The sequence below is a fragment of the Empidonax traillii genome, unplaced genomic scaffold (assembly GCF_003031625.1).
Source record: "Empidonax traillii isolate 1590-97213 ecotype Southwest subspecies unplaced genomic scaffold, ASM303162v1 scaffold1098:size185937, whole genome shotgun sequence".
NCBI classification, from domain to species: Eukaryota; Metazoa; Chordata; class Aves; order Passeriformes; family Tyrannidae; genus Empidonax; species Empidonax traillii.
In genome coordinates this window covers 145,008-160,077 of record NW_020956291.1, presented here as the reverse complement: position 1 = coordinate 160,077, position 15,070 = coordinate 145,008, and the positions used below count along the sequence as shown (strand labels likewise).

The following is a 15,070-nucleotide window of genomic DNA, read 5'->3' as shown; positions in this document are numbered from 1 at the left end:
CCTACAATGTGCGCTGATGGAAACTGGGCTCCTGCTATGGAACCCGAAGAGTGTTCCAAATTTTCAAGCTCACATCTGCTCCCTCTTTCCCCTCCCTAACCCACCACCTGCTTCCTTTCACCTCTTGACTGTGCTGCTGTGTTGGCTGGAGAAGGTCTTTCCCTGTTAATGAAAGCCATTAATTAAAGAGAATCTTAAAACTCCTGTTTGAAATTAAACGCTGTCACGCAGGAGCACATGGTACGGAACCAATTATTTTCTCCAAGGATGTTGTGTCTCTGCGCTGTTCCATCATCAAAACTGAGCAGAACATCTTAGCTTGTTCTTAGTTTACAAGCTGGGTCATGTTTAGTTGTTGAAAGTGTTGCTTTGGTAACAGGAGCCAGCCTTGCTCTGGTGCTCTTCAGAAAATGAGCTGATCTAAAAGGCACAAATAGAACCTCACCAAGGGCCAGTCCCCAGGGATCCTCGGGAATCACCAGGACTTCGGTCAGAGCATCAAAGCTTTTCAGTGTGTGAAATCTGCTCTGCTATTCTGCTCATTTATTCCCCCTAAATATTTGTGTCATCCCTTACACACCCAGAACACGAGCTGGAGTTGCTGCTCTGAGCACATCCATCCATCCATCCTGGCTCAGCTGCTTTCAGGGGCACACTCCCCCATTTCTTACCCTGTATTCACGTGCACCTTTTTTGGAATGCATCAACACTGGCCTAAAGCATCCTTGGGAGGTCATGCACCCTTGATCTTTGTATGTATAAACATCTTCCTGTACTCAGGAAAGCTGAGCATCCTTTTCTGGATCACAGCAACTTGTTGCTCATGGATAATAAACATTAAACTAATTCTAACAATTAGAATTAGAACACAAACGTGTGCATTCATTCATGTCGACTCTCGGGTCAGCACTTCTCAGCACGCTCTTTTCAGCACAATATATGTAAGATGAGTCTTTAACTGCTGGCTCTAAGACAGTTTTATTTGTGGGAGGCAGGGACACGTTCAGACAAATGGCTTTGGTTATTGGCAGTGACGTGATAACAGACTGATGTTTATCACCCTCGCTGAACAAAGACCTTGTGTTATGGTAACACAGCAGTGATTTCCTTAAGGGGCAAAGCACTTCAGCTGCAGCTTTTTTATTCAGATCAGAGGTACTTTTTCGGTTTGTATTTACAAATCCTGGGCTTTGAAATCCGTGATCATCTCAAGAAAATCCTGTGATAGAGAGGGGTGAGAAGGAGGGTGTTGTGTTATACATATTTAATAAACCAATTCTTGGACAGATCCTCTTGATATCTTCTGACCTCCTGTACTCAGCGAACCTGCAACTGGCACCTACAACAGGGTTTTGTCCCTGCCCTAAATGATCCTTCTCTGCATCTTTTTCACTTTGTTCTCCCCATTAGAGCTCCCTGTTACCTCATCCATTTGTTGCTTCAAAAAAAGCAAGTTCTCCGTTCACCCAAAAGGACACACTTTTACTGATCATTGTCCTTTTTCCTGATTTACAAAGTTTGAGATGAATCTTGTAAAGTCATTCAGGAAAGCATCAAAGGTGAGAGGCTTCACTTGTCTGTCTCTTTGCTCCTTTTGTTTCTTTTTTTTTTCTGCAAAGCACATAGGAGATGTTGGTGAGAAGTTTAAGGCTCTAATATAATTGAAGGACATTATAGAAAGAATTAAGAAACTCTGCTTTTTGCATATTTTGCAGCTAAAATTACGGTAGTTTACAAATTGTTCTTAAAAAATGCTGGATTATTGTTAATTCTCTACAGTTTTTTGAAAACCTAAATAATCACTCTGTACCTCAGGATTCTTGGAAAAAATTCACTCAAATGTCCTCTGTTGAAGTTTTCCAGAGGCATTTTAGATAAGCTATCTTAGTGATTCATGATTCCTCGACAAGTATTTAAATAGGGACAAGTTTGCCAAGAGCAAAACAAACAATTTTCAAAAATTCAAGCATTTACTGAGTCCTGAATTCTTTTAGCCCAAGTTATGGGACTGTTGCAACTTGACCATTGTCCTCCCTGATGTCCTTTAGTGATGCTTTGCACTTGCATTCTCCAGTCAGGAGTGAGTTAGGTTGGAGTGTTTTTGGTGGATTACAACCAAAAGGGGTTTGAGTTGCTGAGCTGGAGTTGAGGTCAAGGATCACGAGCTCTGTGATTCCCTGAGCTGCTCCTTATGCAGGCTGATGAGACCTGGAAGTTTACTCTGTGTTCTTGACTGAAAATGTTGTAATAATGTGGGCAGAGCACCTTTCTCTTTCACGAGTTTTAATTCAATTAACAGTAAGACACATAAATTGGGTTGGGGGAAAAAAAAAAAAAAAAGAAAAGAAAAAAGAAAAGAATTAAACAGAACACCAGATGGCTGTGTAAATCCTATTTAACAGAGAGCTGGAACAGGAACTTTTCTCCTAACTATATTATTAATAATTAACATATGGAGGATGCTCTGAACAGAATACTCATGGCTGCATTAGATTATAATTTTTCACTGCACTGGCCACAAAACTCAGACACTGAAGGGCATAAAAAGTCCCAGGACTCATCAACTGCTACAGCAACCTGTGCTCCCCACTCACTGACCCAGAGGAGGGGGTTTTTCCCTGGACAAGAAATGCCTTCCAGGGTCTCTCTCACCATGAAATGGGGCCACGTTGGAAGCTGTTGATGGCTTGGACAGTGGTGATGGGAAGAAAAGTGTCCCTCATTTCCATCCTGGAGAGCCAGTTGGTGCTGTACAAATGTAAATTAATATCCAAGGGAACAGTGGAAACACTCTGGTCGTTCTGGACTCCTCAGCTTATCCACGTAATTTTTCTTTTTACATTTTTAGTTGCATATTACAGGTGTTTTGTCAGAGGTTGGAAAGGGAAAGAGTCACTTCCCGTCCTCAGAGAAAACATTTCTATATCTCTGAGTATTTCATCAGCAAGGTTCCTTCCTCCCACTACCATCTCTGACTCTGATTATTTCCTCTTGCCCAGATGTTTTAATTTTTTTCCTTTTCCGTGACGAACCTCATTTTGTTATTTCCTGCCCATACATCCATCCTCTTAAGGCTTAAATGAATCATTTCTCCCCCCTGGATGGTGTTTGCAGTATTCCCAGTTTAATGTAATATGCAGATTTAATTATTTTCGTCTGCAAAGTGCCACAGGCTCTTAGATGTCCATCAGGATATTGACAATTCAACAAAGGAACACATCAAACTCATTGCATGGATCTACAGCCATTTTCTCTTAGACAAAAAACCCAACCATAAAAATTCAGTATTTCAAGTTCTTGAGGGTGTTTTCCCAAGTGGTGTTCAGATTTGGATGTCTACATGGATACTGTCCCAGGGGGAGGCTTTTCTTCTCATCACCCTGCATTTGAGCACATTTTTGGGACTTTATACCTGATGAAAAGAGGAGCCTTATCCTGTGAGTGAGTCTGCCTCTCCTTCAGCTCTGCTGGGAGTGGAACCATCCACACCAGAGACATCTGAGCTCGAGAACAGCCCAGATTCTTCACCATGTAGCCAAGGGGAAACAGTTCCTGGCTCTCCTAGGAGGGGAATAGCCTATGGAATTTTAAATTTCTCCTCCTGTGCCCACTGTGGTTGTTTTTTCAGATACCAAGGGGACGTTGTTGTTCGGTAGTTTTTTATTGTGCCGTGTTTTCAGATGAATAATTCAATAATAAGGGTTTTCAAGAGGGTTTGATTTTTGCACAGATATGAAAATCCTGGAATGTTAAAGGCTGGGACTTGCAATTCAGCTGCTTGTTTTCAGATAAATAATTCAGGGATAAGATTTATTCATGTATGTAAAAAGAGGAGGAATCAGACATTGACAGTAAATCTCTTCAGAAAACATGCAGCCAAGTGGAATTTGAAAGTGAAGTTTCCCAAAGAGCCAAGCACCTTATTCATGACCCTACAGAACAATTCTGAGCACAAAAAAAGAGCCCCATCCTGGTCTCAGAAGTCAAATTATAAAGTAACTTCAGGCAGAACAAGGTTTAAACTGAACCAATGAAAGAACTTGTGTAAGTTCTACATTTTCCAGTTACACACCTCAAATATATCAGACTTACATTTTCATTTCATATGATGTAAAATTAAGAGAAAGACAACAAAAGTCTCCATTCCTTCAACTGCTAGGAGAATTATTAATTTTGCCTTTTCACTCAGCACTGAAGAGCATTTGTGTCAATGGGTAAATTACATTTGCAATGGCCTTGGCAATTTTATTTACCCCTTTATTTTTATTTTCTGTTAGACTTACTTTTTTATCTTGGGTTTTATTTTGTGCCTGTTTCCATCCCAAAGGGATCATTCTGGGATCATTTTCCCAAGTCACAGGTCAGAGATGTGATTGCAAACTGTAGCTGTGCTAAGGTTTTAAGTGTTCACAATCAGAATTTTGTACAGGATAACTCAGGTCAACCAGCAAGCAGACACAGATATGGGATTTATGAAACTGGGGAATGTGTGAGTATCCTGGGATTTGGTGCAAGTATTTACCCACTGCCAAATGGCTCTAATAAGAGAGATATTTTGGCTCAGAAGGAAACCTGTGAAAGGTTTTATGGAAGGTGTAACTTATTACTAAAGCCATACTAAATACTGATGTGTTTATGCCTAAAAAGTAACTCAGAGACTGAAGCTGCACAACCAGCTGGGGTTTTTTCCTGATCATTCCAGCTCACCTGGGCCCTCCTTCCAAATGCAAACCTTTTTTTTGCCTTTGCTACCAGGTTCAGAAATGCTGAAGTCAGGGCTGAACACTCACCAGACCTGTCAGAAAGCTCATCTGAAGGATGAGCCAGAGCCTCATGAATATTTGTGTTGTGCCATTAGACAGTCAAATGAACCCCAGGGACAGAGGGAAAGCTGCACAATCCTCCAAAGGGCAGGGCTGTTTCTTTGCTTCATGTTCTCTGTGTGTCTGCAGCAACATCTCAGAGGACCTTTGGTCACGCAGGGTTTCCTCTTGTGCCCTGGTCAGATCCCACTGGAACGAGTCTTGATCAGCTGAATTTTCTTTCCTCTGTTAAAATCTTTCTTTTGCATCTGGATGAAGGAGTTTTGACCTGCTTTGGCTCTCCCTTGTCAGGTTCCTCTGGTGCAAAGGGTTTTTAAAACTGGGCCTGTGGCCATGGATAGAATTCACTATAATTAGAGGAGGTCTCTTTTGTGAAAAGGTCCCAGTGTCACAATATGAGTGTTTGGAAAGGAACTATAGCTGTTATTCTTAATTCATCGGCACTAGGGCAAGTACTTTCTTTCTTAAACTCTCCACAGCTTTACTTGCCCCTCTTACCAGCCACAACAGCAATCAGCGAGCCAAATTCCAGCCATATTTACCCTCTGACAACCTCACCTGTCAGAATTCATTGGCACAAACATTTGCTAAAGGCACATCTCTTCTGCTCTCCAGAGCACAAAATAAATATAAAATATCATATATCATTTCCCATCTGCTTCTGCTGAGGTGTCTCAGAAGAGCTGCTACAAAACAAAGGGCTCTCTGTGCACTTGGGGGTTCTGAGAGCAGAGTACAAGGTGAAGATAAGAAAAGGCTGATGCTTGTGCTGGTTTTTTCCTGTGCTGTGTTTCCTGGCAAACTTCAGGAATTCCCACTGAGCTCTGCCATCTTCTGCTCTGCATCAGGTGAAACAGCTCTGCAATAGGTGGGTCTTCCGCTGGATCAAGAAACTGTTCTGGCCCATTTTCCACCTTTTTTCCCTCCCCCCAGAAAGTACATTTCAGTTCAAGAAAAGTATTTTATTCAAAATCTTCAAAAGTGGAAAAAGCCATGAAGGCAAAGAGATTATGTTCTGTTTTAATCCTTTCATTCATTTTTTTTTCTCTGCCCCTTGCATGTTGACACAAGTTTACCTTTTAATTCATCATCAACCCTCTTTGGAACCGTAGAACGGTTTGGTTTGGGAGGGACCTTAAAGATCATCCATTTCCAAGCCTCCTGCCGTGGCAAAATTGAAAAAGCCATGGGTACAACCCCGTTTCTGCCCCCCTCACTTTTGCCTGTAATTCAAATAAGTCACCCAAAGGGTTTTCAGCATTTTAACTCACATCTCCAGCATTTGCAACATTAAACATCCCATCAGGGCTCACGTGAGCAGGTGCTGCAGCCTAAAATGTGCTCTCACTGTAGCCTTGCAGAACTGATGAGCTACATCAAAAGATAAATGTTTAATAACGAACCCAGAGAGGTTGTTTGAAGGACAGGGATGCAGCTACAAGAAGGGAAGGGAAAGGGCTCATCCCTTCCCCTGCCAGTGTCTCTTGACATCATGAAAGTCTATTTATGCAGCTCCTTTTCAACTCTCCCCCAGTGATTAAACACACCCAGGTTTGCCACAAGGCCGAGAGGGAAGGGACAAGCTCAGAGAACGAGACAGGAGCACCTCAGGATGTTCCAGTCACAGCTTTGCTTTGTTAGATCTGACATGCAGGTTTTTAAACTGCTTGCACTGCTTCCCTGATGAGTTTGTCCTTCCTACCTCAGCCCCTGGCTGTGCAGGGTAGGGTGCATTAGCAGTGAAATGATCCTGTCAGGGTGGTTCATTCTTCTGCTTCAGTGGGAGATTTCTGCCCTTTTAAGGGAATTAGAATTATTTCAGTAATAAAAGAGATACTGGTTTCTTTTTGCATGATCAATTCCAAGCACCTGAGGCTGATCTCCGTCTTTTACCTGTCTTGCCATAAGTTTCCTTATTTTTGCTGACACCTTCTTTCTGTTCAAGGTAGAGATTCCTCTCTCCTCTCCTCTTTCTTCTCTCTTCTCTCATTTTCTCTCTTATATTTATTTTTATTTTTTCCCCCTTTTTTTCCTCTTTGATGTGTGAGTTTTGTGTTGGTTTTTTTTTGTTTGTCACCTGGCTGTAGCTTATCTCTTATGTGCCACAGGATGGGAGGGATGCCCTTAAAACAGGGATCATGAGGGGTTTAGGACTGTTTTAAACAGTGCCTACCCACTGGCAGCTTAGGCAAGTCAGTGCTAATACTGAACAGCACATTTTCCTCATCACAGGCTCTTTCTCTGCTCAATATAACACAAAACAGAAACTAAAAGTCTCTCTATCACAGTGTTTTCTACCAGAAGTAACTTCCTATGTATTTATCGAGGCATACAGGTACTTTATCATCTGTGTAGTGAAACTTCTGCGTTTTTGAACAAGTATTTTGAGGAAAAAAATGAGAGCTGTGAGGTGCTTTCCCACAATGCATATACCTGCTGAGTTACCAGAAAGAGCTGTCATGCATCAAATTAGATGGCAACATGGAAAAGTTACTGCTCAATGTGGTTTCCACAGCGGCCTCAAACGCTGTTTCTGTGTGTAAAACAGTTCCTTTGGGCCCTTTCAATTCCCACTGAAGGCTTTCAGAGGCTTTTTTTCCCCATATTCCAGAAAAAATGTTCATCTCTATCATGTAATCCCCTGTGGCACACATGACAGGGGCTTTTGGAAGTGTCTTTTGCTGAGTCTTGCAGTGCCTCTCAAAAATGCTGCTTTGGCAGCTTTGTTATTAGGGCTGACTCTTCAGATTGATGTGTGACTTTATTATATTTTTTTCTTTAGCCTTTTTTTTTTTTAACTTAAAAAGCTGTGTGACTGATAGGCTGGAGGGAAGCACAATTTCCTTCCCAAATCAGAAGTATAAGGAAAAACCAGTGCCATCTACTGGGGTCCCAGTGCCATGGGACCAGAGCAGCTCCCACCGTGGTTGCTGAATGCAGAAGCACTGGCAAACATTTTGCTTGAGCTCCCAGATCCTGCTGCATTACCCTTATCAGCTTGGAGGGGACTGGGAGATAAAGCACTTTATGCTTCTAAATGGCTGGGTTTGGAGCCAGGCAATCCCCTCCCTGCCAGGGCTTCCATTTCAATCAGAGATCTCTTGCCCTCCTGCACAGCCCTGCTCACACCACTCTTGCTGCAGCACTCCCTGCCTCTCTCATCTTCTGGGATGCAGCACAGGAGCATCCACAGTTTGTCCCTAAAAGCCTCCCAGCCTCATTTTCCAGTGCTGAAGAAAGGAAAAGAGCACTTAATGGGAACTCTGAAAAAGCACTGCCCTCTGAAATTCAATATCACCGTTTTTCATCACATTTTGAAGGATTCTGCCACACTTCTGTCTCAAGCTCTGCTCCTCTCCGTGCCCAAGTCACCAAGCAAAGCATCAGTGTCATCTTGAACTCGGTGTCAGTGCCCATTCCCAGGGAAGAGAGGAAGTCCAGTGGCTCTGTAACATCTCTCAGGAGATCTGAGACCAGCTGCTGATGGGGAGAGGGCTGGCAGTGGCCAGGGGTCACTGTGTGTTTCATTATTGTCTGACATCATGAAAAACCGTCCTGCTTGCTGTAAGCAAACCACAGATCCAAACTCATCCATGCTCTGATCTTTCTTATCTCATTTCTGCAATAATCAGAGGGAGATGAACACCACTGAGGCTCTGTGGCCTGCTGCCCATCTTTATTGCCTTGAACAGAATAAATCGTTCCACTGAGCTGCGTTTTATGACAATTCCCTCTCAATTTTCCTGTATTTGTATTTTCATTGTAGCTGTTCCCAGACAAAGGGAAAAAATGAGCAGATTAAAATGTCTGATGAGTTCTCTGGAAGGGCCAAACCAGCCAAAGTCTTTGGCTGTCTCATTGCCAAGGACAACTGAACTTCTCTGTCTGAAACAATTCTCATAATGCAATGAATAGTTGCAAGAGGAGGAAGCCTGGGTGTTGCTTGGGCCCTTCAGCTCAGAAGTCTGCACATCTACCAGCGTAATTCTCCTTTCCATGAGTTGTTGAATTCGTCACATCTGAAAATAAATTTTACAAAAGGCATTAATTCTCTGTTGAACTTCCTTCCACTTCATCCTTCTGTCCTTTTACCAGAAAGATAAAGAGCCCAAGCAGCATTAGCACAAACACTGGACATTAGGAAATGCCTCCTTGTGGTACTGCTGTCATCACCTCCACCTTAAAATTTAAATGCTTAGAAGGACTAAAACTCATGATTTATAATTACCTTTTCTCAAAGTTTTCTTATTTTTGAAAGCAGCTTAAAAAAAGGCACATTAAATGTTAATATTTCCAGGAAAAAAAAAAAAAATCCAAAGACAAAGGAGGTCAAAAGTGCCTACCAAATGTCTTCTTTCTGATTGACTTATTCAGTGGTAAAGTCTCACTGGCTTTTTTTTTGATTTTTATTTTTCTTTCTGAGAAATGTAGACCCCAAAGCCTAATTCATCTGAAGAAGCACATTTTAAATAGCTGCTAATGTGCTATTAATGAAGGAAAAGTGCTATTGCACAGCAACCCTAATTACTGTGCAACTGTATTTCATTCTGCACCAGCGATGAGCTGATCATTTCAACTCACATTTAACAGTTTTGTTATTATGCAAACACGCCAAAAAGAGTCCATTAAGTTCACAGATAGGGAAGATGAAAGCACAGCGAGAGTTTTCTCTACTTTTCAGTTACAATAAAACTACAGGAGACAGCTGAAATCCCCCAGCTGGGTAAAGCTGAAAGGGCTGACACAGGGCAAGGTTGGTCACCAAGCCCTCAGTAACCTTTTCTTTCCTCCTCTCTTTCCCTCTTGACCTCCTTCATCCTCCCCTCCACCTCCAGAAAGTTCTGCTCCTTGAAATAGTGGGACATTTTACATTTCCCTCCCAGGAACATCTATTCAGCCACTGAACTAAAAAATGAAACCCTCACTTCTGCCAGTGCAATTAGCACATTCTAAATTCAATCATCTGGAAGGACAACATAAAATCAAGAAGTTTAATCTTTTTTTATAAAATTGTTACGTGGGATCTGGTGTTGCTGTAACTTTGCCGTTAAGAAATTGCCCTTTTCCCTCGTCTGCCTTTTCTTTTACCTCTGAACAATAAACTGAGGAATAGTCTCAGTTCCAGGATACAAAACATGTACTTTCTGTACCAGAGCACCACAGTTTTTTCCTCCTGCTTTCAGATTTGTCTTTTTGTCTGATCAGTAAAGAAGGAGCCGTCGTTTTTTTGAAAGATACTCTGAGATAAAGCATTTAAAGTCATCAAATACTGGCCAGATCTCTTATAATTTACAGGAGAACCCTGCAGGATGGTTCACTTTTAGTCTTCACGCAGTGAATATAACAAGATAGTTCTAGTGCTGTGTAAACCTACTATGCCAATGGTCTAAGTGTCTAGCAAATCACCACAGGATTTTTTCAGCTTGACCTCAAAACACCTCTGCTTCTTTTTAGATTCTCTGTGTAGATTGTATTACCCCAAGAAGTAACTTGCTCAGAGATAGTTTGTCAGTGCTGTCCACTGATGGATTTTGTGTTTTAGCCCAACCATTGTGCTTTTTAATCATTTAAAAAAAAAAAAAAAACCCTTTTCTTTAGAGAAGATGAGGAGGAGAAGTGGAACACGCTCTGCCAGCACCTGGGGATTTGGGGTACGTGGTTTGCAGTTCTTTGTGACAACAAAGATGCCCTGTCTTGTCCCGTGGGCAAGTTCATCAGGGCATTCCCTGAAATCTCACCCTCCTCAGATAATGCCACTGACACCTTTATCTCTGTTTCCCCCCCAGTTTGTTGCTCACCCCAACTGCCAGCAGCAGCTGCTCACCATGTGGTACGAGAACCTCTCCGGCCTGCGGCAGCAATCCATAGCTGTGAAGTTCTTGGCTGTCTTTGGAGTCTCCATTGGCCTGCCCTTCCTTGCCATAGCCTACTGGATCGCTCCCTGCAGCAAGGTATGACCTCAGCAAGGTGCAGGGGGTCTGTGGTCACTTCATCCAGGGCCTGGAATGAAGTCGAGTGTTTTTTCCATCATGTCCCTGGGAGGTGATTCGTGGTACCCACAGGAGAGCGAGCCTGGGGTGTTGATTGACATACACACCTGGAACTAACAGGCATGGCTTGGGGTTCATCAGTTTTAAAGGTGGGATGGTGGGGAAATAGGGTGAGGCAGTGGTGGACAAGAAAAGAACAGTTAGAAATGGACACCTTCACCACACAGGAGTGGGGTGAAGAAAGAATAAAGAGCCACCAATATTGGGAATAACTAAAAGAGAGAAGACTCTTGAGCATTATTATGGCACACGGGCCTGAAAGTCTGGCAAGCCCCAGGGAACTTCTTAGTGCTGCAGAGATTAGACTGAATCATAAAAACCCTTCTGCTTTTGAGAGAAAAGATGATGAAACTTGGAATGATGCAGTGTTCCCAAATACAGATCAGATGGAGCAGAAGGGTTTTTGAGACCCAGAGGTCGAAGGACCAGCCAACAGCAACATTTGTGGTGCATTCTCAGAATTACACAGGTCACATTTGAATACAGCAATAGGTGGGAAGAACAATTGGACTAGAAATAAGTGGAGAGTTTACATGAAAGGCATGAAAACTAAGGAGAAATAAAATGAAGTTAAACAATTTAAAAATAAAATGGTTATACAACAGAAAAAAGAAATTACTGAGAAAGTCACTTGTATTTAATTTCTTGAGGGAGGTTTATTGGAATTAAAATGGAGGGAGGGGGATTTAACTTTTCATCAACTTTGATTTCATTACACTCAACCTTTCATGCATTCTCACTTTTCAGTGTTCCTTTCTTTTCACCTCACTTTAGACTGTAAAAAACAACATGTAACCTTCCAGCACAGAGTCCAATTGACATTTCTTTCAGGCGGGGATTGTCTCTCTATGCACAGATTTGCCTTGATCAGAACAATGGAGTCTTGATTTTTTTGATTGTGAGAGAAATAACGGAATAACAAATGCATTTTTCCCCCCATGAACTGGCACCTCCCCCTAAATCATCATTATTAAGTTCAAGGGCTGGGGATTGATCCACGAGCTTTGAATCCTCTCCCAGTGTCACTGCAGAAAATTCCCCCCCAGGCAGCAGATCCACTGAAAGGATGGGGGTATTAGAGAAGATTTGTGTGTGATGCAGAAGATTTGTGATTCTGAGCAGCCCAGTTTTGTCCTGGTCCATTTTACAAGTGTTTTACTTGGTTTTAACTGATGGAAACAATCTTGATACACAGCTGGGTAATGAAAAAATTTTTCCATAGTAACAGATAATTGAAATATTTAACTTAACTCAAGTCAGGCCTGTTTTAAGAGACACACAAATGCCCAGGAATGAATCAGGAATTAATTTCTGGACTAAGGCAGTGAGAAAAATTAAGGAAATCTCTAATGAGGAATACTGCTCATAGGAGCTGTCCTGGCCAATATTACTGTGCATCACAAGCTTAAGATGATCAAATTCTGCAGTTTCACATAGAATAATAGAGGAATTCATATCTCAAAAGAATTCCTTCCCTCGTGTATCTTAACAAGAAACTTGTTTTCAAACCTTTCCTCCCCAGTGGAAAATTTTCCTTAATAAAACTCTGTGGGGTTAGGATGTACCATATCAAATACTCCCTCCAAAACTTGGCAAATAGTATTGACTGGAGTTTGCAACTCAGCTTTAAGGATTCTTTTGCATTCAGTTGCACAGAACTGTCTATTTTTCAGTCAATTTTAGTGTCAGTCATTCATTCACCTCTGGATGCACAAACTGTTGACAAGCCCTGTGGAGTTTGAGCCCGTCCTGTCCTGAAATATCCGAGTTGACTCATCCGCCTCTTTCAGGCCATGACTCTGAAATGAACCGTTGGTCTCCCAAACCTTTTTCACTGGTGATCAAAAGGGAAGATAAAAGATAGAACAGAAAAATTGTACAGTCTGTTGCCTGAAAATACAATGACAAGAGCTTTGCTTTTCCAATATTTCCTGCTCTTGGGTGACCAGAGAGCTGGGTTCCTTTGAACTGATCTACTCTTAGAGATAAATAAAACCCCAAGGAATTGCCTTTTTTAGTCCTTTTTCATATTTCCTAGGAAGTTTCACGATTAAGTGAGCAGATACTAAGAAAAATTTGATGACACCTTGCCGCCAAGGGGAATTTGTTGTGAGGGATGTTTGCAAAGGGCCCATCCAGGACAGCTCTTCCATTGCTCTCTGTCGTGTCCAACATCAGTTCTGGTGCTCCTGAAAATGCTTCTACTCTGGTTTTGGGTTTTTTTTAGTTCACAGAAAATGTAAAATAAAAAGAACGATGTTTAAATTCATTAACCAAGAAAGCCTCTCAAGAAAAATGGAACAAATATTATCTGTAGAGAAGAGAGCTGCTGCTCTGGTTCTTGGCTTAATGTCCTGAAATAAATCCTTGTGTTCTGGGAGTGATTCCCCAGATTTTGTAGTAATTATGAGAGAAGATTAGCAAAGCAAAGCATACAGAAAGCATTGCTAGAGAATATTTAAACAGAAAGCTGTTTCTTACTCATTGAAAATGAATCAAAAATTCACCATTAATAAAAGATTCTAATATATAATAGTAATTTAAGGATGAGAATTGTGTCCATCACTAGGATTTATATTGACACATAAGTACATTCACACTCACATCTACAAACAAACATGTCTCTCATACAAATGTCCTGTCTTTTAATTTTCCACTCCCCATATGGTCAGGACAATTAGATATTATGTGTGGGTTTAAAGGAGCAATATAAGATAGAAAATCACCCAAAGCATAATGTCTAGTAATAGCAAATAACAACTGGAACAAATCTACACCCAATTTAGCTAATGATCCACAAATAAGTTCTGAATCCTTCTCACCTTGGGCAAAATGTAGAAACTTTTTACGAGAAAACATTCAAATGTTTATATATATGAATATAATAATATTCAAATTTTTACAGGGAAAAAAAAACTCCCAGGAGGTGGATAAATTAAAAATAAATAAATAAATTAATTAATTAAAATCCTCTGTGTGTTTTGTGCTCCACTGCAGCTGGGCCGGACCCTCAGAAGTCCTTTCATGAAGTTCGTGGCACACGCGGTTTCTTTCACCATCTTCCTGGGACTGCTGGTGGTGAACGCCTCGGATCGATTCGAGGGAGTCAAAAACCTCCCCAACGAGACCATCACGGACCACCCGAAACAAATATTCAGAGTCAAAACCACCCAGTTCTCGTGGACAGAGCTGCTCATCATGAAGTGGGTGTTGGGTGAGTAAGACCAAGTGTCTGCAAGTCCTCTGGGGAAATTCAAGCTCCTTGGGAATAACATGACAAAAAATACCCCCAAACCAAGAAAACACCCCTGAAATGAAAACAAACCACCATAAGCCTAGAGGTTGATGGCAGAGTTTCGATTAAAAGGTGATAAAAGGGTTTAATTTTGGTCAGGACTTTTGAATTATTAATTTTGGGTTTGGTCACTGCTTTTGAAGCTGTTGAAGGATGCTCGGGAAATTCTCACTTTCCTGATTTTCCACTTTCTGTGGGAAATGCTATGGATGTTGCCTGTTGGCCTCTGTTGGTTTAACCATTGCATCTTAAAGAAGGTAGTACTATAAGAGAAAGTTGTAGCTTCAGTCTAGGATGTTGCTCCACCTAAAGTGAGCAGAAAGAAGTGTGGGGAGCCTGCTTGATTTATTACCCTGCCATGGCATCTTATTATGATCCTATTCTAATTCACTGAACCTCAGCTATTTTGTCTGAAAAAATGAAAATAATGTTATTTGCCTTTTTTTTTTTTTTTTTTTTTTTTTTTTTTTTTTTTTTTTTTTTTGCAATGCACTCTGAGATCTAGTGATGAAAACTGTCAGGCAAGCAAGAGTTGGGTTTTATGAAATTCCCAGTGTGACAATTCTACAGGTGAGAGGACAGCATAGAGCTCAAATCTTTTGAAAGAAATAAAGTTCTTCAACAATTATAAAGTAAGGATTCATGTGGGTGAACCCTTCAGGTGCAGAAGTATGTCACAGGCACAGGTTAAATTTCCAAGGAGTTTTAGGCAGATTCAGATGTATGACTTTTCCTACAGGCTTCATTTATTCCTGGCAGATCAGTCAGCTTGAACTGCTAATCTAAACAAGCTCAGGAGGATTTATTGGGAAATTGAGCTTATCAGCTCTGCAGAATCTTTCTCTGCCTCCTTTATATCTATTTTTGCTCACCACCATGATTCGGATTCTTCTCTTGCAGCA

At 41.3% G+C, this 15,070-nt stretch overlaps 1 protein-coding gene across 2 annotated transcripts in view; it reads left to right on the top strand.

The window, feature by feature from the left end:
• The window catches only part of TRPC7 (transient receptor potential cation channel subfamily C member 7), a 52,090-nt gene that overhangs the window by 16,615 nt on the left and 20,405 nt on the right, over window positions 1-15,070 (top strand). For both annotated transcript variants that reach the window (XM_027904843.1, XM_027904842.1), the window contains exons 3-4: window positions 10,610-10,774; window positions 13,871-14,087. In XM_027904843.1, coding sequence (XP_027760644.1) covers window positions 10,610-10,774; window positions 13,871-14,087 — 382 coding nt within the window. The remainder of the gene's footprint in view (window positions 1-10,609; window positions 10,775-13,870; window positions 14,088-15,070) is intronic.